This window comes from Elephantulus edwardii, unplaced genomic scaffold, assembly GCF_000299155.1.
Source record: "Elephantulus edwardii isolate Elephantulus edwardi_28Jun2011 unplaced genomic scaffold, EleEdw1.0 scaffold00158, whole genome shotgun sequence".
Taxonomy (NCBI): domain Eukaryota; kingdom Metazoa; phylum Chordata; class Mammalia; order Macroscelidea; family Macroscelididae; genus Elephantulus; species Elephantulus edwardii.
This window is the reverse complement of record NW_006399908.1, coordinates 727,413-752,119: the sequence shown is the minus strand read 5'-3', so window position 1 is coordinate 752,119 and position 24,707 is coordinate 727,413. Positions and strand designations below refer to the sequence as shown.

At 39.9% G+C, this 24,707-nt stretch overlaps 1 protein-coding gene across 2 annotated transcripts in view; it reads left to right on the top strand.

Moving 5' to 3' along the window:
• TFDP2 (transcription factor Dp-2 (E2F dimerization partner 2)) overlaps positions 1-24,707 on the top strand; it is a 100,156-nt gene that overhangs the window by 4,078 nt on the left and 71,371 nt on the right. Inside the window, exon 2 of one of the 2 annotated variants that reach the window (XM_006895102.1) lies at positions 24,160-24,263. In XM_006895102.1, the coding sequence (XP_006895164.1) occupies positions 24,261-24,263 (3 nt within the window). In that variant the 5' untranslated portion in view covers positions 24,160-24,260. Of the gene's footprint in view, positions 1-24,159; positions 24,264-24,707 lie in introns of those variants that run through there. The other variant, XM_006895103.1, reaches the window with a different exon arrangement.

Genomic DNA, 24,707 nt, shown 5'->3' with positions numbered 1-24,707 from the left:
CCAAATATAATCCACTCTGCAACCCTCATTGCATACTTCTACAATAAACATAATGCCCTAAAATATAATACTTTAAAACTATTCTCTCCCCCATAGACATTCTTTTTAAAACAAGATCCTTTCTATTTCCTTCACCCTCCCACCCATTGAATTGTGCAACACTATGGTTACCCCCAATTCTCAGCCCTCTGCTTCCACCCTCCCCCTCCTTGAATCCTCATACACAGTCTACAATAATGGTTTTATACAGTATTTGTCCTTGCAGGACTGAGTTAGTTCACTCAGCATAATGCTCTTCAGTCTCTCCCAAGTTAGGTAGTAATTTACAAAATTATTGCTCCTGTATGCATAGTATTCCATTAAAATAAGTACTTGATTGTAAGGAGAATCTACAGCACTAAACTTCCGTTTTCCTTTCAAGAAGACAAAGGTCTAAGCTGACCCTCACTGCTTCCATCTCTTGTTTTCAAATGCCGTTATCTTTTTGATGTTTGGCCCACTTTCAACCACTATGAACCATTTCAACACAGCCAGTACCCCCCTCCAGATTCGTTTGTGGTTGGACTTTGGGCTGTTTCCATATTCTTGTGATAGTGAATGACACTGCTGTGAACATGGGTGCACAAATCTCCGTTTGTGCCTCAGATCTCATTTTCTCAGGTATATTCCAGACAGTGGAATAAAAAAAAAAAGACAGTGGGTCAGATGAATCAAATGACTTTTGGATCCTAATTCCAAAGCTGGAGACTCATCAGCAGGAGCTGGGGGTTTTTTTAGCACTTTGCTCACTTCACGGTACAGAATTGGCAGCTCTTGAAATTTCCCTGACAGAATAATGAATAGACCAAGAGCAGAGCACTTGCTGTGGGCCAAGTGGATTTACTTATTTATTTATTTACTTATAAAAGTTTGCCAAGCTTTTTAATGGTTAATTTTTCCTGCGAAGAGGTTTTTCCACATGATGGCTAAGTTTTAAGATTTCTTGGGCTTCACAATCTAATATAAATGTGGCCTCATTAACAGCCTACAAATGGAAAATCTTTTGCAAGTCATATTGAAAACCTTGTTAAAATATTGGTAAATGATTTTCAGCAGACTTTTTGAAATTATCTACTTTGTACCGTACACTTTGCATGGAATACAGTTCCCTCTTTTTTTTTTTTTTTTAATTTGCTGTGGAAAAGTACTATTCTGGAACTATATAATTCATGAGTGGCCTTGGACTGTTTGAGTCTGTGTCCTTAAACTATAAAGTTAAGACCTCGACTTTTAGATATAGTCTGCCATCACCTTTTGTGAATAAAGAAAAAATTATTTCACTGGACTGTAAATTGTTGATGATTTGTTTGTTAAGCCTGTTGGTGGCAGGTTCCTAGTTGAAAGATGTGAGCTTCTCCCTGAGAGTCTATGAGAATGATTTTCAATGAAATACCCTTGGATGTTTTGATAGTTAAGAATTCTTGTTCCCTGTGGTTGCATCCAGCTGCCTTAATCTACCCTAGCCATCCTAGTGACTGTTAGTATAAGATAAGATAGGCTGCTCCCACTTCTTCCCTTTGACTAGCTTGCAAACGTGTCTGAATGCCATCTGGAGGGGGGCACTGGCTGTGTTGAAATGGTTCATAGTGGTTGAAAGTGGACCAAACATCAAAAAGATTTGAGAACAAGAGATGGAAGCAGTGAGGGTCAGGTTAGACCTTTGTCTTCTTGAAAGGAAAACGGAAGTTTAGTGCTGTAGATTCTCCTTACAATCTAGTACTTATTTTATTTGGACAAAGAGAGAAAAAAGATTAGAAGCAGTGTATTCCTAGTATTGTCAGATCATAAAACGTTGATTAAAAATAGGATCCCTCACCCCCAGAGGCTGGTTCTTGAGGGGCCTAGTGACCAAAGTTTGTCTATTAAAAAAACAGACCTCCCTCTCCTGGCCAGTGCATCTAAAGGGCAGGCTTGGGAGGAACTGCTGTGAAAGGTTGGGAGGATCAGAAAGTTTGAGGGCTTACTGTCAATTTAGTTAATTATTAATCACAGGGTGTATGTCCAAAAATGGGAAATGTTCATTAAGCAGGCAGATGATAAATGGAAAAAATCGGAAATTTTCTTGACTAAGGTGATAGAAAAAGGACTCTTATGTTTTAGCTGAAGATGAACAAGCCACTAGGAAAAAAAAACCAGTAAGATCAGACATAAGAAACGTTAAACCACGAGGTACATGTTTTTCGATGGACCTTAAATATTGTCAAAAAGTGGAGTAAATAATTTTGAAGATCATTTAGCTTTGAGGTTTAATGAATTAAATGAAAATGGTGATAATATTCCAGATAGCAGAAGAGTTTGAATTAGGGAATTAATTTTCAAAAGTAAAGATGCCAGGGCGCATGTCACTTGATGGCGTCCGTGAAGATGTTTGAAATGCTTTATTACATGTGTTTCACCACAATACACATTTTTTTTAAAAAGTGAAGGAGAAGAAGAGAGGAGTTAGGCTTAAATCCTATCAGTAAGATACAGTGTCCTCCAAAGAAATGAAAGGGTTTTCCCCCCTCTTTTGAAATCGAAGAAGCCAGTTGTTTTTTTGTTTGTTTTGTTTTAGAAGAGAGGTAACTAGCTCATCCTTTTAAAAAGTGTCCTCTGAATGAAATGCAAAGTCTAGAGAACCCATTGGTTAATGTGAGGGGGAGCGGGCGATGAGAAAGACTGAGCTGTAGGGTTTACTGACTGTTGAGGAATGCTCCTGTCTCTCTACTCTGGAATGCTTGCTCCGTAAGAGGCAGACAGAGGGAGGTCCCAGAGGTCACATTTGCCATTAACCTGAGCGAGTCCATTGAGAGATGCACTGTTAACCCAAAGGTGGTACCTCTCTGACAGTTTGAATCCACCAACAGTTCCTGGGGAGAGGTGGGCAAGGAAAGATGGACACTCTCCTTCTGTGGATGTTACACCTTCCCCAAACCCAGTGGACGGTCAACTATGAGTCCGTGCCAACTCAACAACAGCGAGTTTTGAGCTGGGAGATGCTATGAAGTTCTTTCTTTTTCTCACTTAGACCAGTCTTGTTGTTGTTATGTGCCATTGTCACCCTATGCACAATAACTCTGAACCTTGTCCTATCCTGGGCCAATCTCCAACACACCTGTCAGTCCATCTCCTTCTGCACTGTCCCTCTACTTTTCCAAGCATGATGTCCCTCTCCAAGGATTGGTCCCTCCTGGCCCCAAAGCCAAAGTATGTGAGGTGGAGCTTCAGAATCCTTGCCTCTAGAGAGCAACTTAGTTTCATCCTCTCTAGGATAGACCTGTTTTTCTCTTGGTGGTCCATGGTGTGTTCAGCACTCGTCTTCAGCACCACAAAGCAAAGGCATCATTTCTTCTGTCATGCTTATTCACTGTTCAGATCTCTGATGCATAAGAAGTAATTGTGAAGACCAGTCATAGTGATGTTTTTTTGTTCACCCAAGTTAAAAAAAGTTTACCAATCATGATAGTGTTTGTGTTTAATTTTAGGAACTTTGGTTAACGTGACTAATGTTAGGAACTTTGGTGAGCATTATAAAGGCAAAAAAAAAGAATAACTAGGGAACATCATTAGAGAGAGGCAGTGTGTGAGGCAGTATTTGCTGGGGAAAAGGGTCAAGATTTTATGTGTGTATGTGTAGCTTGATCTTTGTTTAAATGTAAAAATGGAAGTAATCAGAGTAACTTCAGGGTTTAGTTAGATATCATTTCCCCTAAAGGTGCATACATAGATATGCTATATTTTACCTGTCTTACAGATTTTATATTTTCAGTTAGATAGAGTGCCTTTTCAAATTAATTAGTAGTTGTTCATTCAATATGAAGCACCTTTGGTAGTAGTGCATCAGTACTGTGGGGCTGTTAACGGAAAGACTGACACTTAGAATCCACTTGTGGCTTTAAGAGAGAAAGATGAGCAGTCTCGTCCTGTAAGGAGACACAGCCTCAGAAACCAGATGGAATGTTGCCATTGACTCAGTGACAGTGGGATTTATATTTAATATGAAAATAGTGCTGTTGACTCACTAGACCTAAGTTGTTTTCAAAAAGAAGTCATTGATCTCCCCTGAGCTAGCCATAGAATTTTTCCCTGGTCCACTCTGCTTTCTTGACATAATGTTGATCACAGAAATTAGAAATCAGACTTAAGAATATGGAAGATGCTAGATTTGTAAAATGAGGTGGCTTGTTCCAGAATCAACCTATAACTTGGCCTCCTTAGTTCTAGGAAGCCCTGATGGCCTAGTGACAAGAAGCTGCACTGTAATCCTGAAGTCATCTGGTTCGAGGCCACCAGCCACTCTGCTCATTAATATTACGTTGAAACTAATTTGTAGTCTTTCAAAGTAGCTCTTAAATAATAATTTAAAGAGCGGTATGGGAAAGAAAGAAGTGCTGGACTCTTTCTCTGCTTATACTTATGCTTTGATGGAAACATTAATAATGAATGAAGTTAAACTATGTGAAAGTGTGGGGCACGAATAGACTAGTGGAGCAGAATAGAACGTCAAGAAAATTTATTCCCTTCAGTAACTGAGAAAGATAGCATTTCATATCTGTGTGGGAGTGGTGTGTAGATTAATCGTTAATCTTAGTCATATGGAAAAAATAAACTTGGGTCATTCTCATCTTCCCCAGATAAATTCCAGGTGCTGTTGTTGTTGTGTGTTGTCAATTGGAACTGACAGCAGCTGAGCTTCCAGCAGATTTTTCAAAGACAGCAAACGTCCAGGAGGAGATTGCCCATCCTTTTTCTGTGGAAAAGCTGATGAGTAAAGGATTTAAATTTGAAGTGAATGCCTTGGTAAAGACTAATGAAGAATCCCAAACTGTCTCTTAACACGGGTGAACCTGGAGGCTGTGCTGAGTGAAGTCACTGAGTCACAGAGAATACTGTATGAGGCCACTACTATAAAAAGTCGAGAGAAAGTTTACACACAGAAACAATGAAGCCTTCCTTTTTAGTTACCAGGAATAGGAGGGGGAGTAACTGACTAGAAAGTAGACAAGTATTAACAGGGAGTAAAGAGATAGCTCTGGCTGATATACTTTGGGCATGTTGCCAGGAAGGACCAGTCCTTGGAAAAGGACATCATGCTTGGAAAGGCAGAGGGACAGCACGGGAGAGGAAGACCCTGAATGAGATGGCTTGACAATTCACAGAGACAATGTGAGGTTTTTACATTTTCTTTTTTATTTTAATTGGTATGCATATAACAAATTGTGGCTAACCTTGAGGAGAATGGGAATCCTAGAAAACTTGGTTGTGAAACCTATACTTGGACCAGGAAGCAGTCTTCAGAAAAGAGCAAGGAAACACTGCATGATTCAAAACCAGGAAAGGAGCGTGTCAGGATGCATTCTGTCCCTGTCCCTTTTCAGTCTATTTGCAAAATAGATCATTAAGGAAGCTGGGCTTTATGAGGAGAAATGTGGCAGCAAGGATTAGAGGCAGACTCATCAATAATTTACATTATGTAGATGACACAACCTTGCTTGCTGAAACTGAGGAAGAAGTGAAAGCACTTTCTGCAGAAGGTCAAGGACTGTAGTCTTCAGTGTGGATTGAAGCCCAACATCAAGAAGATAAAGATTCTCACCACTGAGCCAGTTGGCAGCACCATGGTAGATGGAAAAGAGACTGAGGCTGTTAACAGTTTCAGCTTGCTTGGCTTCATAATCAACACTTTTGACACCAGCAGTAAGGAAATCAAAAGACAAATTGCACTGGGAATATCTGCTATCAGGGACCTCTCCAGAGTACTAAGAAGCAACGATGTCAGTCTAGAGACTAAGATGTGCCTGATCCAGGCCATGGTCTTCATAAAAATTGCTATGCATCAGAAAGCTGGACGATGACTAAGGTTGACAGAAGAATAGATGTCTTCAAGTTGTGCTGGAGAAGAGTCTTGAACATACCCGTGAACTGCTAAGAAAACAAAACACCCTCTTGAAGAGGGTGAATTCAAGTTTCTCCTTGGAGGCTAGGACTTTGAAGCTCCATCTCATGTACTTTGGGTATGTGGCCAGGAGGGACTGGTCCTTGGAGAAGGACATTGTGCTTGGAAGGGTGGAGGGACAGTGCAGGAGAGGAAGACACTGAATGAGATGGATTGATACAATAACTGGGGTAATGAGAATAGGTGTGCCAGAACAGGGCAGGCTTCAGAGTTATTGTACATAGGATCGCTGAGTCACAGGAGACTGAATGGCACATAACAACAACAGCAACATGCATATAATTTATATACATTGTGTTTCATTCAAGTACATAGTGGGGTATATGTGTGTCTGTGTTTCACACTTTTCCTTAATTGGCATTATGCTTCATACAGTCATTCCCATACACTGTGTTTTAAAAAATTATTCACCATTGAACTATACACCCCATATCCCATCTTTTCAGGTCCCCTCCAGATCTTTCCCATTTATTTTACCCCCTCCCTCCACCCATCAAACTGTTGCACAGTGACAATGTTCTTGATGAGTATCAACTTAGCAGTCTTAAAAACTGGCTAATGACATTAAGCTGTAGTTATTATCTTCTAGTCTGGAGCAAAGAACAATGAAGAAAAGATTCCAGGAAACCATTAGTTCCTAAATAGACTATGTGAACCCTCCTTCACTTCCTGAAACAAGAATAGCCATATTGTACCTGGATGCCACTACTGACCTTTCTGACTGGGATCACAATGTAATGTCTTGTACACAGAGGAAAAGGGGAGGGAAGTAACATTTAAAAAGATAGAAAAGAAAGAGAGCTCTGGTGGCCAATGGCAAAAAGCTGCACTGCAGTCCCAAGGCGCGTTGTTCGAATCCACCAGATGCTTCGATGGAGAAGGGTAGACAGTCTCCTCCTGTACCTGTTGGATCCGATTTTATGGCAGACAGCAGCAGCAGCAACAACAACAAAACGAAAAGATTCAACTGGTCTGATAAAGACCAATAGCACCCTCAAGACTCTGCCCTTAAACACCATTCAAGCCTGGAATGGAAGCCATCATTGGCTTGATTTACCTAAACTATAGATCTATGAAGTGAACAATCACACCAAAGAAGCGTATGCAGAACAGTCAACTGTACAAGATCAGAAAGGCAGCATTTGCCAAAAAGCAAAGCTCGGAAGGCAAGAAAGGACTGGAAAGAACAAATAGAAACAGGTAATCCAAGGAGGAACCAGGACAAGGGCTGTGCTGGGGGATTGCAACATGTGTCACGAAATAAAATGTCTGTAACTTGCTGAATGAGAAACTACTGTGCTCTGTAAACTTTCACTCAAGTACAATTTTAAAATAAGCACAAAGAAAATGAAAGCATTCAAATATTACATTTGATCTTAGCTGAAAGGCCAAGAAGCGAGGCATGAACTATTTCTAGATGGCTGAGGGATTCTAGCGACATGACGTTTTATATATAGACTTAGCAGGGAAGAACGTTGCTATTGCTGCTGCTGTTAGGGTGCCGTCCAGTCGAATACAACTCGCCTGTGGACAGCAGATCTGAACCTCTATCTGCCCTCCCCAATATCTCTGATACACTTGAGCCCATTGTCACAGTCTTTTTTTTTTTTTGTATGTGTACCATCAAATCAGATCTCACTGGTACAGGAGGAGATTGTCCCTCCTCCAGCAGAGCATCTGGTGGATTTGAATCATTCGCCTTTGGGATTGCAGTACAGCTTCTTGCCACTAGGCCACCAGAGCTTGCCATCACAGCCCATCTTGTTGAGGGTCTTCCTCTCTTTCTCTAACCCTCCACCTTTCTTTTTCCAAGGCCTGGCCCCTCATGACAAAATGCCCCAGGCATATGAGACAAAGTTTCAACTCCCTTGCCTTTAAGGAGCACTCTGACCGCACTTTGTCCATGACAGACTTGTTCATCCCTTTGAGGCTTTATTCAGTACTCTTCTCCAACACAACAATTTAAAAACATTACTCTCTTCTCTCATCTTTATAATTATCCAGCTTTAAGGTGCATGTTAATTGAAAATCCTGTGTCTTGGGTCAGGCACACCTTAGGCTTTAAATTGACATCGTTACTCTTTTACATTTTGTAGAGATGCTTAACAGCAGATTTTCCTCACTGCAACAAATCTTTTGATTTCTTCCCCTTGACCAATCTTTTGATTTCTTGACTCCTGCTACTGTTTATTATGGGCCCACATAAAAGGAAATCTTTGACAACTTAAGTCTTTTTTCCCATCTGTCATGATATTACCTATTGGTCCAAGTAGTGTGAATCTTTATTTTCAATAATCAATATTGAAGGCTGTAATCTTTGATCTTCTGCAGCAAGTTCTCTTCATTTTAAGCAATCACAGTTGTGTTATCTGCTTTACACAGGTAGTTGATGTCTTCCTCCAATTCTGATGCCACATTTTCTTTTTATAGTCTAGGTTCTCAGATGATTTACTCAACATACAGATTGAACAGGTGTGGAGAAAGGTTACAACCATGATGCACAGTTTTCATTGTTTTAAACCATGTGATGTTCAAAAAACATAGAACATTAGCATCTAATTCTTATAAAAAGAACACTGTTAATTAAAAGATACTCTGTTTTGCTCATGTTGTTATTATGTGCTGTCAAGTCAGGACTGACTCAGCCAATCCTCCAATAGATTTTCAGAGGCTGTAAATTTGCCTGTCTTAGAACAGCTGGTAGGTTTGAACTGCGTGGCTTTGGGTTGGCAGTGCAGCTCCTAACCTACGAGGCCACCAGAGCTCCCTGTATTACTCATGTTAAATTAAAAGTTAAAATGAGATACACTTGTGGTTGCATTTTGTCCATGTGGTATCTGGTTTTTCGGCAGTGTCATAATAGACTTGTAGAACAGTGGAGTTGGGAATAACTCAAAAGTAGGGATATGAATTAGGGGACCATTGCAGTCATTCAGGCAAGTGCACGGGGTGGGTAAGAAGTGATATTCAAGATATTTAAGGAACAAACCAATGTGAGTTGTTAACAGATTGCACATGAGATGAAAGTGAGGCGTCAGCAACAGTAGAAGGTTTCTGATCTGAGCAACTTAAAGAATGGTGCTCACATTTATTGTAAAGGGAGCTATGGGGGAAAGAAGTTCCAAGTTAGATTTTGGACTTAGAAATTTGAAATATTTATTTATTAGACATCACAATGAAATGTGATAAGACAGTGAGATAATCAGATGTTCAGGAGACTGATGTAATCTAGAGAAATATTCAAGAGAGACTTGGATCACATAAGGAAGGGGAGGCAGAGGAAAGGTTGGAGGACCGACCGATCTGAATCCTGCTTCTTTCTCCTCATCTGTCATATGTGCTTGAGCCCATGGCTTCGGTCATGGTTTCAGTCAACCTTGTTCAGGGTCATCTTCTCTCTCTCTGCCTCTCCAGCTTTCCTCCGAATGATGTGCTTTTCCAAGGACTGGCCCTTCCTGACAACGTGCCCAAAGTATATGAGGTGAAATTTCACTCTTCCTACCTCTAAGGAGCACCTTGGTTGTGCACCATCCAAGACAGACCTGCTCTTTGGGCTCCTCCAGCACCACATCTCAGGAAGCATAGATTTTTCTTGGTGCCCGTGGATAGGAGAACCTAAAAGAGTGATGGCTTGGATGTCAAGGGAAGAGTCAAATGTGTTTGGTAGGTCAAGTTGAAAGCTAAGGTTTGAGTTTGGATCTAGAAAAGCAGGGATGATCTTGACAAGACCTCTTTCAGAGGAGCTGTGGGAAAAATAATGGTAATGAACTTAAGAGGAGAGGGCAACTTTCAAGAGGTGTTTGCTTAAAGAGCAACAGAAATACTAGTTGGAGTTCTACATATGTTAAAAAAATTAATTTTCCCCCCAGTTTTTAAGAAAGGGTAAATAATGTACGTTCTTTAAGAGAGAGTAAATAATGCACGTATGTGCTGCTGACAGTGTTCTAGCAATAGTTGTTGTTAGGTGCTGTCAAGTTGAATATTATTCACAGTGACTTTGTGAACAGGCCTGAACCCTTTCCTATCCTGTGTCATCCTCACCAGCTCTGACCACTCAAGCCCATTGCAGCAGTCACTGTATCAGTCTGTCTAGTTGAAGGTCTTCCTCTCTCTCACAGACCCTCCACCTTTCCAAGCATGACGTCCCAGTCCAAGGAATAGCCTGTTCTAACAACATGCCCAAAAGTATGTGAGATGAAACTTTGTCATCTTTGCCTCCAAGGAGCGTTCTGACTGTACTTTTTCCAAGACTTAACAGTTGTTCTGGCTATCCATGGGATATCCAGTACTCTTTCCCCAACACCATAGCTCAAAAGCATCAGTTCTTCTATCCAGCTCTCACATCCATAATAAGTGACTGAAAAGACCATGACCTGAATCAAGCACGCCTTAGTCCTCAAATTGACATAATTATTTCTCAGTCATTTGGAGAAGTTCCTGACTACAGACTTTCCCAGTACAGTGTGTCTCCTGATGTGGATTGTGAGTTCAAGTAAGATGAAGTCATTGACAGTTTAGTCTTTTCTCTATCATGATGTTGCCTGTCAGTCCAGGGGTGAGATTTTTTGTTTCCTTGATGTTGAGATACAATCCACATGGAAGACTGTATTCTTTGGTCTTCTGCAGCAAGCATTTCAAGTCCCCTCACTTTGCAGAAATAAGGTTATGTCACCTGCATAACACAGATTGTTGGATGAGTCTTCCTCCAATCCTGATGACACATTCTTTGTAGAGTCCAGTTTCTTGAGTGATTTGCTCAGCATACAGATTGAACAGGTATGGAGAGAGGATACAATCCTGAAACACACCTTTCTTAATTTTAAAGTGTGTAGTGTTCTCTTGCTTTGTTCACGCAACTGCCTCTTGGTGTAGGTATGTAGGTTTCATGCGAGTACAATGAAATGTTCTGGGATTTCCTTTCTTTTCAAATCATTGTTGATGTCAGATAGATCTTGGCTGAAAGCAGACAATACCAGAAGAATGTCTATGCTTTATTGACTTTGCAAGGGCATTTAGAATCATATCAAATTATAACCGACACTGAGAAGAGAGTTCAGCAGAGAGGGATTATTGTAATGATGCAAGAGACAAAAGGGGCAGTTGCTAGGATAATTTAGGCAAAGATATGATTACTTGTTTATAAAACAAGTCTTATCCTCCAGATGCTCTGCTGGACGAGAGGCATTCTCCTGTGCCAGTTGGATCCGATTCGCTGGCACACAACAACAACAACAAAGCAAATCTTTCACAATTCAAGGAAGAACATTTCTATTATCTATAGCCTCAGATAATAGAAGAGGAAAAACAAAGAGAATTATCTAATCTTTAATTTAATTTACTACTTTAAAAAATTTTTATTGTGATTTGAGGGAAAGTTTATAAACCATATTTATTTTGATGCAATTTTTTGTGCACCTTTTGTTTATAACATTAGTTTCAGTTGATTAATTAACTTTTTTATAATAGAAATATTATTATTGTTATGTGCCATCAAGTTGGAACTGACTCATAGCTGAGGCTCCAGCAGGTTTTCAGAGATAGTGAATCACAGGGCAGGAGAGTGCCTGTATTTCTCCTTTGGAGCAGCTGGTGGATTTGAACCACATGCCTTTGAGTTGGCACGTACCTCCTTACCCACTAGGCCACCAGAGTCCCTGATAAGAAATGCAAGGTCCTATAAGTCACTTTTTGCTGTTTTCTTTTAAAGGTATATTTTGACAGTACGTATATCACCACCAAGGTAATTTTTTAAACTTTTATTATTCACTAAAGTGTCCTGGTGGCACAGTGGTTAATGAGCGTTTGACTGATAGCCAGAACGTGCCCCATTCAACACCACCAGTGCTCTACAGGAGTGAGATGTGACCAGCTATTTTCTGTAAGAACTTTCAGCCCTGGAAACACTACTGGTAGGTAGGTTGTTCCGCTCTCTGCTGTAAGCTTATCGTGAATCAGAGTGGACTCCTCGTATGTGGGTTAGTGGTATGGGTTGGCTTACCCTATTGAAATAACACTCTGTGCTTATGGACTAAGCCCCCAGTTCTGATTTGAAAGATTAATTATGTCACAAAGCAGGCACATGCTTGCCTAGCAGTAGTTATATTCTATATAATTTGTACTTTTTAGGAAAGTATGTGGCGCAATCATGGATTCTGGCGCACACACACACAAAAGTAATCAGAAAGTTTTGATTGTTGTTATGTGTAGTCAAGTTGCTTGCAACTCATAGCTACCCGATGAACAACAGCCCTGAAATCTGCTCTATCCTTTGCCAGCATTATTGTCTCTGACACACCTGCCCTCATTACTCGAGTCACTGTATCAATCCATTTCATCGATGGTCTCTCTCTTTCTTTCTCCATCCCTTCACCCTTCCAAGTATGAATGACTTCACTCTCCAAGGACTGGTCACTCCTTGCAACATGCCCAAAGTATGTCCGACCAAGCTTCAGAATCCTTGCCTCCAGGGAACAGGCTGGCTTCACCCTCTCTAGGATGAACCTGTTTGTTTTCCTGGCAGTCCATAGTATATTCAAAACTCTTCCCCAGCACCACAGCTCAAAGGCATCAGTTCTTTCTATCATCCCTAGGCATTGTCCAGCTCTCTGACGCAGATGAAACAATTACAAAAACTATGACCTGGATCAGGTGCACTTTAGGTTCCTTACAGCAGACTTTCCCAATGCAATTAGACTTTTGATTTCCTGGCTCCTGGTACCAAGAGTGTTGATTGTGGAGCCAAGCAAACTAAAGTTGTTAACTATCTCAATCTCTTCACCATCCGTACTGATGCTGCCATTTGACCCAGTGGTGAAAATCTTTGTTTTCCTGATGTTGAGCTTCAATCCATATTAAAGGCTGCAGTCTTTGACTTTCTACAGCAAGTGCTTCAGGTCCTCCTCAGTTTCAGCAAGTAGGGTTGTGTTATCTGCATAATGCAGGTTGTGGACGAATCTTCCTCCAATCAGAAAGTACTGTGGGGGGGGGGGGGGGGAGGAAGAACGAACTGGGGAGGAGGGTAGAGAAAACAGTGCAACAATGAATAAATGAAAACCCAAAATCTCTGTAAATGTTCATTAAAACTAATAAAATTTAATAATAATTAAAAAAAAGAAAGTACTGTGTGAAAATAACTTGTCCTAGCATCTCTAGGCAATCTACATTATTTGACTTCTTTTTTAATAATTAAATGTATTGAAAGTGCTGAACTGAAATTGAAACTTTGTAAAGAATTATGAGTGAAAGAAGTCTTTGGTTTCTGCACAATTCTAATGGAGAACAGAAAGTTCCCAGTTACTCAAGAAATTGAAATAAAATCTTGAGGCCAAATTCTGTGCTAGTGCTGAGATTTGACGTCCAAGTCTTCAACTCTCTGTTCTCACAACTTCCCTACATGATTGAGTGCTCTCATTTGTTGAATTCTGGGAATTTGTTGGAATTAAAATTCAGATAGATTTTTAAAGTTTTGAATACATACATCTAGCGTTAAATGCCAGGAATTGTTTTCTCCACAGTGTTAGCCCCCTCTTGGCAAAGAGCGATGAATTCAAGCCAAGTAATAATGAAAAGTTATTTGATTTGGTTTGTTTCCATTAATTGGCTGAAATTTGGAAGACCTGATTGTATTTTTTTTAAGCCTCCTTATAAGTGTCCTCTTGCGGCAAAAATTCTGCTGTGGGTCCTAGTGAATTTGATAAAAGTTAACTTGGTCTAAATGTACTGCTTTTATTTTGTGGCTATTAAAATATTGAAATACCAGTGGAGCTCCCTTAACTGCCTCTAAAAAAGACTGAATTTTTGCCAATAAGGAACCTCGTGACGTAATGGTTAAGTGTATGACTCTTAACGTAAAAAGTTGGCTGTTTGAACACTCCTTCCGTCACCGTGGGAGAAAGACCTGACGGTTTACTTTCATAGAGATTACATCCAAGAACACTTGATAGGACACTTCTACCGTGAATTAGAAATCATCTCAGTGGCACCAGAAAACAGTAACAAAAATCATCAAATACAAACACTTTAGAAAAGATCTTAATTTCAATAGTTAGAACTATCTTCTCCTTTTCTCTCAGCAGAACAGCTTATAAATTAGTTTAAAAGTACATGCATTTTATAAAAAAATTCAATTAATTGTGTTAAACAGAAAATAAAGGCATCCTCTGAAATGGGATGCATGTCCAAGCACCTCTAAGAACAATTGTCTCCTAGGCTCTAAAGTTATAAGAGCTGGATGGTATCTTGCTACCATGACTGACTGTTTAGACACAAATTCTCTTTAAAAAAAAAAAGAAGAAGAAGAATCCTTATTAAAAGTAGGAAATAAGAAGAATAGAATTTCAGGCTGCCATGAAATTCAGACTTTATGGAGCCATTGAGGCTGATGACACCCCAAAACTATTACCCTAAGGAAATCTTTCCACCTTGAACCTAGTCTATCTCTTTTAGTTATCTTTGAACCAAGTAATAAGTGATCCAGTTAAGGAAATGGTAGCGTCATTAGAGATAGAGAAAAGATTGATCCACAATCAACACCCTTGGCACCAGCAGACAGGACATCAAAAGACTAGTTGTACTGGGGAAAATCTGTTGTCAAGGACCTGTCTAGAGTGCTAAATAGCAGTGATGTCAGTCTAGAGACTTAGGTGTTCCTGATCCAGGCCATGGTCTTCTGAATTACTTGCTATGCATCAGAGAGCTGGACAGTGACTAAGGGTGACAGAAATGGAATCAATGTCTTTAAGTTATGGTGCTGGAGATGAATCTTGAACATACCGTGGACTTCTGAGAAAGTAAACAGCGTGTCCTGGAGAGCGTGAAACCAGATTGCTCCCTGGAGACAAAGATTTTGAAACTCTTCTCACATACTTTGAACATATTGTCAGAAGGGACCAGACCTTGGAGAAGGACATCATGCTTGGAAGGGTAGAGGTTCAGCACAGGAAAGGAAGACCCCTGATGAAATGGATTGATATCATGATTGTGGCAATGGGATAGGATGTGTCAGAGTCTGTGAGGTTGGCTTAGGATAGGGCAAGGATGAACCAGTTTCATTGGGTCACTATGAGTTGTAATCAACCAGATGGCACATAATAACAGTCTTTTTGGAAGTAGATTGGGCGCCAGCTCTTTTTCAGATGGGTTCAAACTACCTGCCTTTTAGGTAGCAACTAAGCACTTAACAGTCTTTACCACCCAGGCTCCTTTTTATTGTTGTTAGGTGCCCTCAGCTCTGGAAAGTTCGGTGTTTCCTCAAAAAGATGAATATAAAAATTCTGTATGACCCAGCTATTCCACTGTTAGGAATATATCCTGGCTCTGGCTCCCAGAATGAAAACTCTGCCTGAGCCTGCCTTTTTTAAAAAAAAAAAGGTTAAATCTTTGATCATTAAAGTCAGACGTTTTATAATTGCTTCCATTATGTTTCTCCATATTCTAGAATGTTGCCTTTTTCTTACTGATTTATGAATAGAAACCAAAATTCAGACCCCTGTTACCAAGTCAATTCTGACTCCTCGTGAACCGTAAGACAGCATGTTGGCAGTCAGATTACTAATGTGTTGCAAGTGTTTTGAACAATCAGAGATTTATCTTACTATATTGCATGTTTTAGGTAAGCCCCACATTTTTCCTGCCTCCATCTAATACTTTCTGTTTTAAAAGTTACGTTCCATGTCTTTCACCTTTATGTGTACGATTCTATAGATTTCTGGAGATCCAGAGGTTTGTGCAACCATCACCACAGTCAATTTTAAAACATTATTCCTTTTTTTAAATTTTTATTTTATTATTTTGTGTGTGTGTGTATCATCAAATTGGATCTGACTGGTACAGGACGAGATTGCCCCTCCTTCTCCAGCAGAGCATGTGGTGGATTTGAACTGAGTACCTCTGGGATTGCAGTGCAGCTTCTTGCCACTAGGCTAAGAACATTATTTCTTGTAACTACTTAAGCATCATCAGAACCTGTCTACCTTAAAGGAAACCCACAGCGTCCCTTTTCAGCAGGAAGTAGCTAAGAGAATACGCCATCCCCTTTTCCTTATGACTCAGGGTGAAGTCCCTCTCAGGGAGGAGTGATAGGGAATGGCAAAGGACACACTGACAAAGAAGATTAATCAGAACTGGCTTTGACAAGCACTGTGGCATTTGGACAAGAACAAACTAGGAGGAGGGTAGAGAGAATAGTGCAGCAATGAATGAGTGGAAGCCCAAAATCTCTGTAAATGTTTATGAAAATTAATAAAATATAATTATAGGGGGAAAAAAAGGGGAAAAAAAGAACTAGATCGTGAGCAGAACAAAGCTTATATCCACGACTTAAAGGTTAGCAGTACATCCACCCTCCACCCTTCTTATCAGTTCTCACACCAGCCTTCCTTTTCAGAACATGCTTGTGGTTTTCTTCTGGATTTGATAATCCATTGAGTGACCATGTAGAAAGAACTCAAGAGACTGTTAACAGTAATGCAGTCTGGAATCGTGATCAACAGGCTCACAGCTCGGGATCAGAAAGCACGGAGGCAAAGCGTCCTTTCTTGAGTGCAGGGCGGCTCCCAGCTCCTGTCGGTCATACTGGCCTCCGCAGGGTCCTTCTGGGGCTGTTAACCACAACCTGTGCTGCTAAGCCCTTCTATAACTGGCACTACAGACTGATGGGCCTTTCACTGTCTACAGGCTTACAGCTCTCTTCTCCCGTGTTATACCTTGTTTAAGAAGCTGTTTGCTCCTCCTTTACTTCAGCCTCTCTTTTCTTATATTTTCCCTAGTCTCTGCCAGTATTTATTTGAATTTGTTTCTAGCCTTCCTAATGATAGTGAAGTTATATCCTATTGTAGTTTTGATTTGCATTTCCATGAGGGTTAATGAGGATGAACATCTTTTTTATATGCTCATTAGCTGTTTGTGTCATTTCCTTGGAGAAAGATGTATTCAGATCTTTGGCCCATTTTAAAATTATTTCTTATCTTTTTATTATTACCTTTTAGAGTTTTCTGTATATTCTAGATTCAATTTCCTTATCTAATGGTGCCCCTGCCCCCCATCCTTCTGTGGTTGCTTTCTCACCTTCTTGATTTGTACTTTGAAGCATAAAATTGTTATTGGACAAAAGTTTATAGGATTTTTTTCCCTTTTGTTGGTCATTTTTGAAGGTGTCCTACCTGATAATCCATTGCAAGATTGGAAATTAGGAAATTACACTTCTGTGCTTTCTTCTAAGACTCCCTTTAATTTAGGTGTTTGACCCATTTGGGGTTTTCATATATGGTAATAGATATTCTTATATATTATACATCTATTATATACAATAGATATCTGTTACATATTTTATATCTATGTTTTATGTTTTGCGTATGGCTTCACAACATTTCCAGCATTATATGATGAGGAAGAATTTATTTCCCCATTGAATGGTCCGGACACTTCTGATACAAAGTCAGTTGGCTTTTCTATCTGGTCTAATTCTGTTCCTTTGTTCTATCTTTATGCTAATAGCATTCTGTCTAGATTACCTTTGCTGTGTGGTACATTTTGAAATGGAGGCATGGTGTTCTACTTACTTTGTTTTTCTCTTTCAAGGTTGTTTTGCTTGAGTGCCTTGTGAATTTTAGAATGATCTTGTTAATTTCCACCAATAAATGTCAACTGGAATCTGATAGGCATCCTGTTGCATATTTACATCAATCTGGGGAGTTGCTTTTTTTTCAATGCTAAATCTTCTGATCTGTGAATACAGGATATCAACTATTACTTCTTCCTTATACTTTAATGATTTAAATGTTTGAGCTTTACCAAATTGATTTTTGTACAGGGTGAAAAGTTGAAACCTCAGATTTCTTTTATCTACCTAGACAATCTCTTGTCCCAACCTTATTTCTTAAGCAAGCTACCCTTTTCCTATCATCGTAAAAATGCTACCTTTTTGTACTTTTTTTATATAAAAATTAACTCATTTTAAAATTCATTGCGGCACTTCTTTGAAAAAACATTTCTTTGAATTATCCAATTAACCGTACTTTTGTAATACTTTTATTTTATTTTAATAAATTTAATGAACATTTACAGAGAATTTGGATTTCCATTCATTCATTGCTGCACTTCTCTCCCCGCCCAGCCCTCTCTCCCCGCCCCCCAATTTGCTCCACTCTTTCAAAAGTAAAAGAAAGACTCCCTCCCTGGTACACAATCCCCCCCGCACCCCTCCCACCACCCCAAGTACATTCCACTATGCAACTTAATTGTGGACTCTTGTGATAACCATAATACCCTATCATACATCGCTTTTAAATTATTCACAAGAAGAGTTGAACTATTTTTGATAACAAGAGTAAATGGTGGAAAATGCTAAAAAAAAAATTATTCAGTCCCTCATCTGTTTCAGTGCAGTATACACAATTTATCCAGTTTTTCTCAGTCTTACCCCCACCCTGATATCAGTCCCATTTTACAGCAGTGGCAACATGCAATATTTGTCCTTTTGCGACTGAGATATTTCACTCAGCATTAACGTCCTCCAGGCTCACCCATTTTGAATAATATTGAATGAGTTCCTTGTTTTTCAATGCAGCATAGTATTCCATTGTGTGAATACACCACAGCTTCTCTACCCATTCGTTTGTTGATGGGCACCTGGGTTGTTTCCAATTCCTTCCTATTGTGAACAGAGCTGTGATAAACATGGGTGTGCATATATCTGCTTGGATGCCAGTTATGGTCTCTTTGGGATATATTCCCAGTAGTGGACTTGCTGGGTCAAATGGTATCTCTATTTGCAATGTTTTGAGAAAGCGCCATACCACCTTCCACAGTGGTTGCACCATTTTACATTCCCACCAACAGTGAATCAGGGTTCCAGTTTCTCCACAACCTCGCCAGCATTTGTTGCTTGCTGTTCTGTTAAATTTTGCTATTCTGACTGGGCTGAAATGGTATCTCATAGATGTTTTGACTTTTGTAATAATTTTATAAATTGATAGGCTAAGGTTTTCTCCTTCCTCTTACTTCCTCCCTTTGAAAATTATCTTGGCTATCTTCTGCTTTGTTTGTTCTGGCCAATTTAGTATCAGTTTGTCAGATTTGTTGTTGTTGTTGTTATGTGCCATCGAGTCGCTTGCAACTTGTAGCGACCCTATGTACACGATCCCTAAACGCTGTTCTATCCTGTGCCAACCTCGCCGTCTCAGACACACTCATTCCCACCACTCCATTCACAGAATCCATCCATCTCATTGAGGGTCTTCCTCTCCTGCACCGTCCCTCCACTCTCCCAAGCATGATGTCCCTCTTCAAGGACCAGTCCCTCCCTGCAACATGCCCAAAGTATGTCAGACGAAGCTTCAGAATCCTTGACTCCAAGGAGCAGCCTGGCTTCACCCTCTCCAGAACAAACCTGTTTGTTCTCCTAGCAGTCCATGGTATATTCAACACTCTTCTCCAGCACCACAGCTCAAAGGCTTCAATTCTCCTTCTGTCATCCCTATTCACTGTCCAACTCTCCGATGCATAGCACGTAATTGCAAAGACTATAGCCTGGATCAGGTGTACCTTAGTCTCCAGCCTGACATTGTTGCTCTTCGGTACTCTTGAGAGGTCCCTCACAGCTGACTTTCCCAATGCAATTCGTCTCCTGGTTTCCTGGCTGCTGTTACCAAGAGTGTTGACTGTGGAACCAAGTAAACTAAAACTGCTAACCATCTCAATCTCTTCACCATCTATACTGATGCTGCCAACTGGCCCAGTGGTGAGAATCTTTGTTTTCTTGATGTTGAGCTTCAATCCACATTGAAGACTGAAGTCCTTGACCTTCTGCAGCAAGAGCTTCAGGTCCTCCTCAGTTTCAGCAAGCAGGGTTGTGTCATCAGCATAATGTTGATGATTCTTCCACCAATTCTGATGCCACATTCCTCCTCGTACAGCCCAGCATCTCGGATGATCTGTTCTGCATACAGATTGAAAGGGTATGGAGACAGAATACATCCCTGGCGGACCCCCTTCTTGATTTTGAACTATGTAGTGTCTCCTTGTTCTGTTCTGACAACTGCCTCTTGATCCAAGTATAGGTTTTGCATTAGCACCATCAAATGTTCTGGGATTCCCATTCTTCTCAGAGTCAGCCATAGCTTGTTGTGATCCACACAGTCAAAAGTCTTTGCATAATCAATGAAGCACAGATAGACATTCTTCTGGTATTCTCTGCTTTCTGTCAAGATCCATCTAACATTCCTAGTATTTGACTAGAATGGCAGATCATGTTTTAATGATATTTTCCTTTTTCTGCCGAAGAGTTTTACATTCTTAGTTCCTTTATTAAGTTTAAAATTAGGGCAAGTCTAAAATCTGTTTTTTAACTTTAATTTTCTTTCATTATTTCTTCCCTCTTGGATTTTAGCAAAATTTTGGCTTTTGTTTCTGATATGGGTGGTGGTTGTTACTGTTGTTAAATTCTGTAAAGTACAACTCATAGTAACCCTCGGAACAGCCGTCTTCATCAGCTCTGGGGCACTAGAGTCCTTTGCTGAAGTGTTGATCCACTTCATTGGGGGTCTTCCTCTCGTTCACTGACTCTGCATCTTGCCAATGGCTAGAACAGTACATTGACAGGGAACTACCAGAAGTACAAGTTAATCTTAAAAGAGACCACAGCACCAGGGATATCATTGCTGATGTCAGATGGATGCTGGCTGAAAGCAGAGAATACCAGAAGAATGTCTGTCTGTGTTTTATTGACTGTGCAAAGGTATTTGACTGTGTGGATCATAACACATTGTGGCTAAAATTGAGAAGAATGAGGAATTCCAGAACACTTAATTGTGCTCATGCGGAATCTATACCTAGACCAAGAAACTGTCACGTGAATGGAGAAAGAGGAATGCTGCATGGTTTAAGATCAAGAAGGATGTGCAGAAGTTGATGATTTCATCTTGCTCAAGACCACTAATCAGCCTACTAGGCACCATCAACCAAAAAATCAAAAGACATTAGGTAAATCTACTGTCAGTGACCTGTCTTCTAAGGTGTTAAAGAACAATGATAACATGTTAAAGACTAAGGTGCATCTCACACAAACCTAGTCTTTTCCATTATTATGCTTCTGCAAGTTGGACAGTGAATAAGGATGATAGAAGAATTGATGCCTTTTGAGTTGTGTGGTGTTTAGAGAATAGTACTGAATATCCTGTGGACTGCCAAGAGAACAAACAAGCATGTCTTGGAAAAAAGCATGGCCAGAGTGCTCCTTTGAGGCGAAGATGGTGAAGCTTCACGTCACACATTTTGAGCCTGTTGTTAGGAAGGGCCAAGTCCTTGGAAAAAGATACCATGCTTGGAAAGGTGGAGGGTGAAGAAAGAGAGGAAGACCCTCAACGAGATGGACTGACCCAATGACTATAACAGCGGGCTAAGTAAATCACAGATGGTGAGGATCGCACACAACCGTTCAGACCCACTCTTCTTGAACAGATCCGCTGTTCTACAAGCTGGAGTCAACACAATGGCACCTTAGAGTAATAACAAGTGATTATAGTTTATAGCCATAGTTTTAAACTGCTGAGTATAAGGGCAACTTAACTTTATTCAAGCCAGAATTGACAGAGTTCCAAATTAAAATAAGCACAGACATAAAAGCAAATTAAGATGAAACAATGGGGAGAGTGTGGTCAGTTAGGTGAGAGGAGGGGATTGGGAGGCAGAGTTAAGAGAAGGCAGTTTCTGGATTGTGTCACTGGATGGTGCTGTGCACATGCTAATGCTTATAAAGGCTGCTGGACAACAAGAGTAAGAACATGAAAGGGAAGATTTGGGTAAGGAGCCATGTTGAGTGGGTGTGGAAAAGATGTGGAAAATGTGTAATTTTAGGAGGTATGATTCCCAGCTGCAAAATGGCAGACAGAAAGAAGTTGACGGGAAGGAGCTAATGGAACAGTTGAAACTCAGGTGGCCGAGTAGATGGGCAAGATTCCCAAGAAGTTAGAGGCAATTCATTTGTGTGAGAATAGGGACCTTTCCATTCAAAGGGGGGAAAGTGAAGATTAAATAAGTGCAGGTAAAATTCACAGGCTCAAGAAAAGGCTCTAACTTTGCCTTCTAGCTTATTTTCTTTAATGCAAGAAACATGAGTATCTGCTGATAATTAGGAGGGAAGAGATTAAGGAGTAGAATTTTGAAATAGTCACAGGACATTGGAAAAAGTCCTGCTCCTGCCTCCCTGTCCCCAGTGTTCGCATCCCTTCTGGACAGGCTCACTGAGAAACACTGATGAACTGAAGTTTGTGCAGAGAAGTAAGTAGATGGTACCTGATGGTAGTTGCTGTGAGGTGCCATCCAGTCAGGTCCACTCACAGCAGCCTTGTGTGTAAGGGGACGCAACCCCCTGCTCAGTCCTGTGCTGTCCTCACAATCGCTGCTCTGCTTATTCCCATTGTAGTCTTTCAGTGTGTCTCGTTGAACTTCTTTCTTTTGCTGACCCTTGACTTTTCCAAGCATGATGTGCTTTTTTTCCCGGGACGTAAGCCTTCCTGATTGTCTCAACATCGTTGCTTCAAAGGAGCACCCTCGCAGCACTTCTCCCAAGACAGATTTGTTTGTTCTTATTCACCAGTACCACACACAATTAAGAGACAGGAGATGGTCCCAGTGTCCCACAATTCAGAGACACAATGCTTTGGTCTTCCTTATTTGTTGCCTAACTTTCGCATGACTGTAAAGCCCTTGAAAATGGTTTAGGTGAGGCATCTCTTCATCTCAAAGAACGTCTTCGCTTCTTAACATTATAAAGAGGTCCTTGGATTTTCCCAGTATAGCGTATCTTTTGATTTCCTGCTACAGCTACCATGAATTTTGATTGTGGACCCAAGTTAAAGGAGATCCTTGACAACTTCTGTCTTTATGTCATTTATCATGATGTTGCCAATTGCTCCATTTGTGAGGAATTTTGTTTTCTTTGTATTGAGGTACATAAACTGTACTGAGGTTTTTTTAATTTTCCGTGAAAGTGCATCAAGTCTGCTTCACTTTAAGCAAGCATGGTGGTGTGTTTTCCCCAGTCAAGTGGTCTGCTAGTTTAGAAAATTATTGGACTTTTTTCTTTTTTTGTTTAGCTCTGTGTTTTAAAATGTATTAATAATATTTGAATTATATTAATAACAATGTCCTTATACTCTGGTGGCCTAGTGACAAGAAGCTGCATTGCATTCCCCAAAGCACACAGTTTGAGGCCACCAGCCACTCTGTGGAAGAAGGGGGACAATCTGTTCCTGTGCAATTAACTGCCTCTGAAAACCCACCAGAGGGTCAGCTATGGGTCAGTTCTGACTCTATGCTACACAAGAACAACAATAATAAATTATTAATAAAATTTTTTTTATTACTTTGATAGGAAATTTATTCAGAATTATTTGAAAACATTGTGTAAATCCCACCAGCTCCAACATCAATAACTAGTGAGCATCATGGGTTTGGGGGTTTCTTGCTCTAACAGGAGTGACATTCACTTCCTAAATAACATGCCTCCAGAAACTGTATGAACTTTGCTAATGTTGATAGTTGTAGAGGAGCTTCAAGCCTTCTGTTCATAGGGTTGCTATGAGTTGTGCTCGACTCGAAGGCAGTCAACAACAACAGCAAGTATCATAAAAGGGAACTCTGGTGGCCAGTGGATAAGGAGTTGTGTCCAACCCAAAGCCTTGCAGTTTGACTCCATCAGCTGCTCATCAAGAGAAAGATGGGCCATTTCATCCTGCAATACACATTTGTAATTTTGTCATATAAGCTATAAATTCAAGTAGATATTTACTTTTCATCATGTTAGATGCCATAGATATGTGTGTGTGTATATATATTTTTAGTGATGTCTGTTGCTCAACACTTTGATATAAGCTATGACTTGTATTAAATATTCTCTTAATATTCTTCTAAAAGTAGACACCAACTAAAAGCCCAGTAGTTGTCAGTTACATTGAAAATGTTTGTTTTATAGATTTCTTATTCAGTAGCATTAATGGTATTTTACTGCAATGAAGTTGTCAATAAACTCTTTGATAAAGTTTCTAGTTTAGAACTTGGCTTCTTAAGGTAACTGTGAACTGTTTTAGTAAAATTGTGGTTATAACTCTGGACGGTGGTATAACTAGGCAGGTAAAAGTGACCATGGTCTGAGAGAACACTAATCGGATGTTTTTCTTTCTTTTCAGGTAACATTACATTTGCTACATTTCCAGATTCCAGCACCAACTCACCAGCAAAGATTTTACCAAAAACTTTAGGACCAATAAATGTGAATGTTGGACCCCAAATGGTAAGAAAATCATAAGATCTTGAGAGTCTGTGTTTGGGCAAGAATAACATAGTTGGTCATTGTAGTAGAGATGGTGGAGAAAATTTTCCAGTTAGTATCAGTCATCACTATCACTTTTTTTAAACAGTTTTGTTTTTATTTGAATTACTGATTAAGTCTACAAGAGGAGAGAGGAAGAGACATTGCATTCAATTTTAATCTTCACGTAATTTAATTTGAATCTATGGATTCTTAATGGGAATCTTTTCCGTCCCTTTATGAGTCTTTTTTTCTGTTTTCACTTGCTTAATTGGTTTGAAATCCATTATGCTTTATACTCCCTTTCTCTTATATTTTTCAAATCTATTTAAAGCCAAAACCCTTTAACATCATAAACTGTGTAATCTCATTTATATTTTAATATATAAACCCCATAGTTAATCTATATATGGCACTATTTTTTAT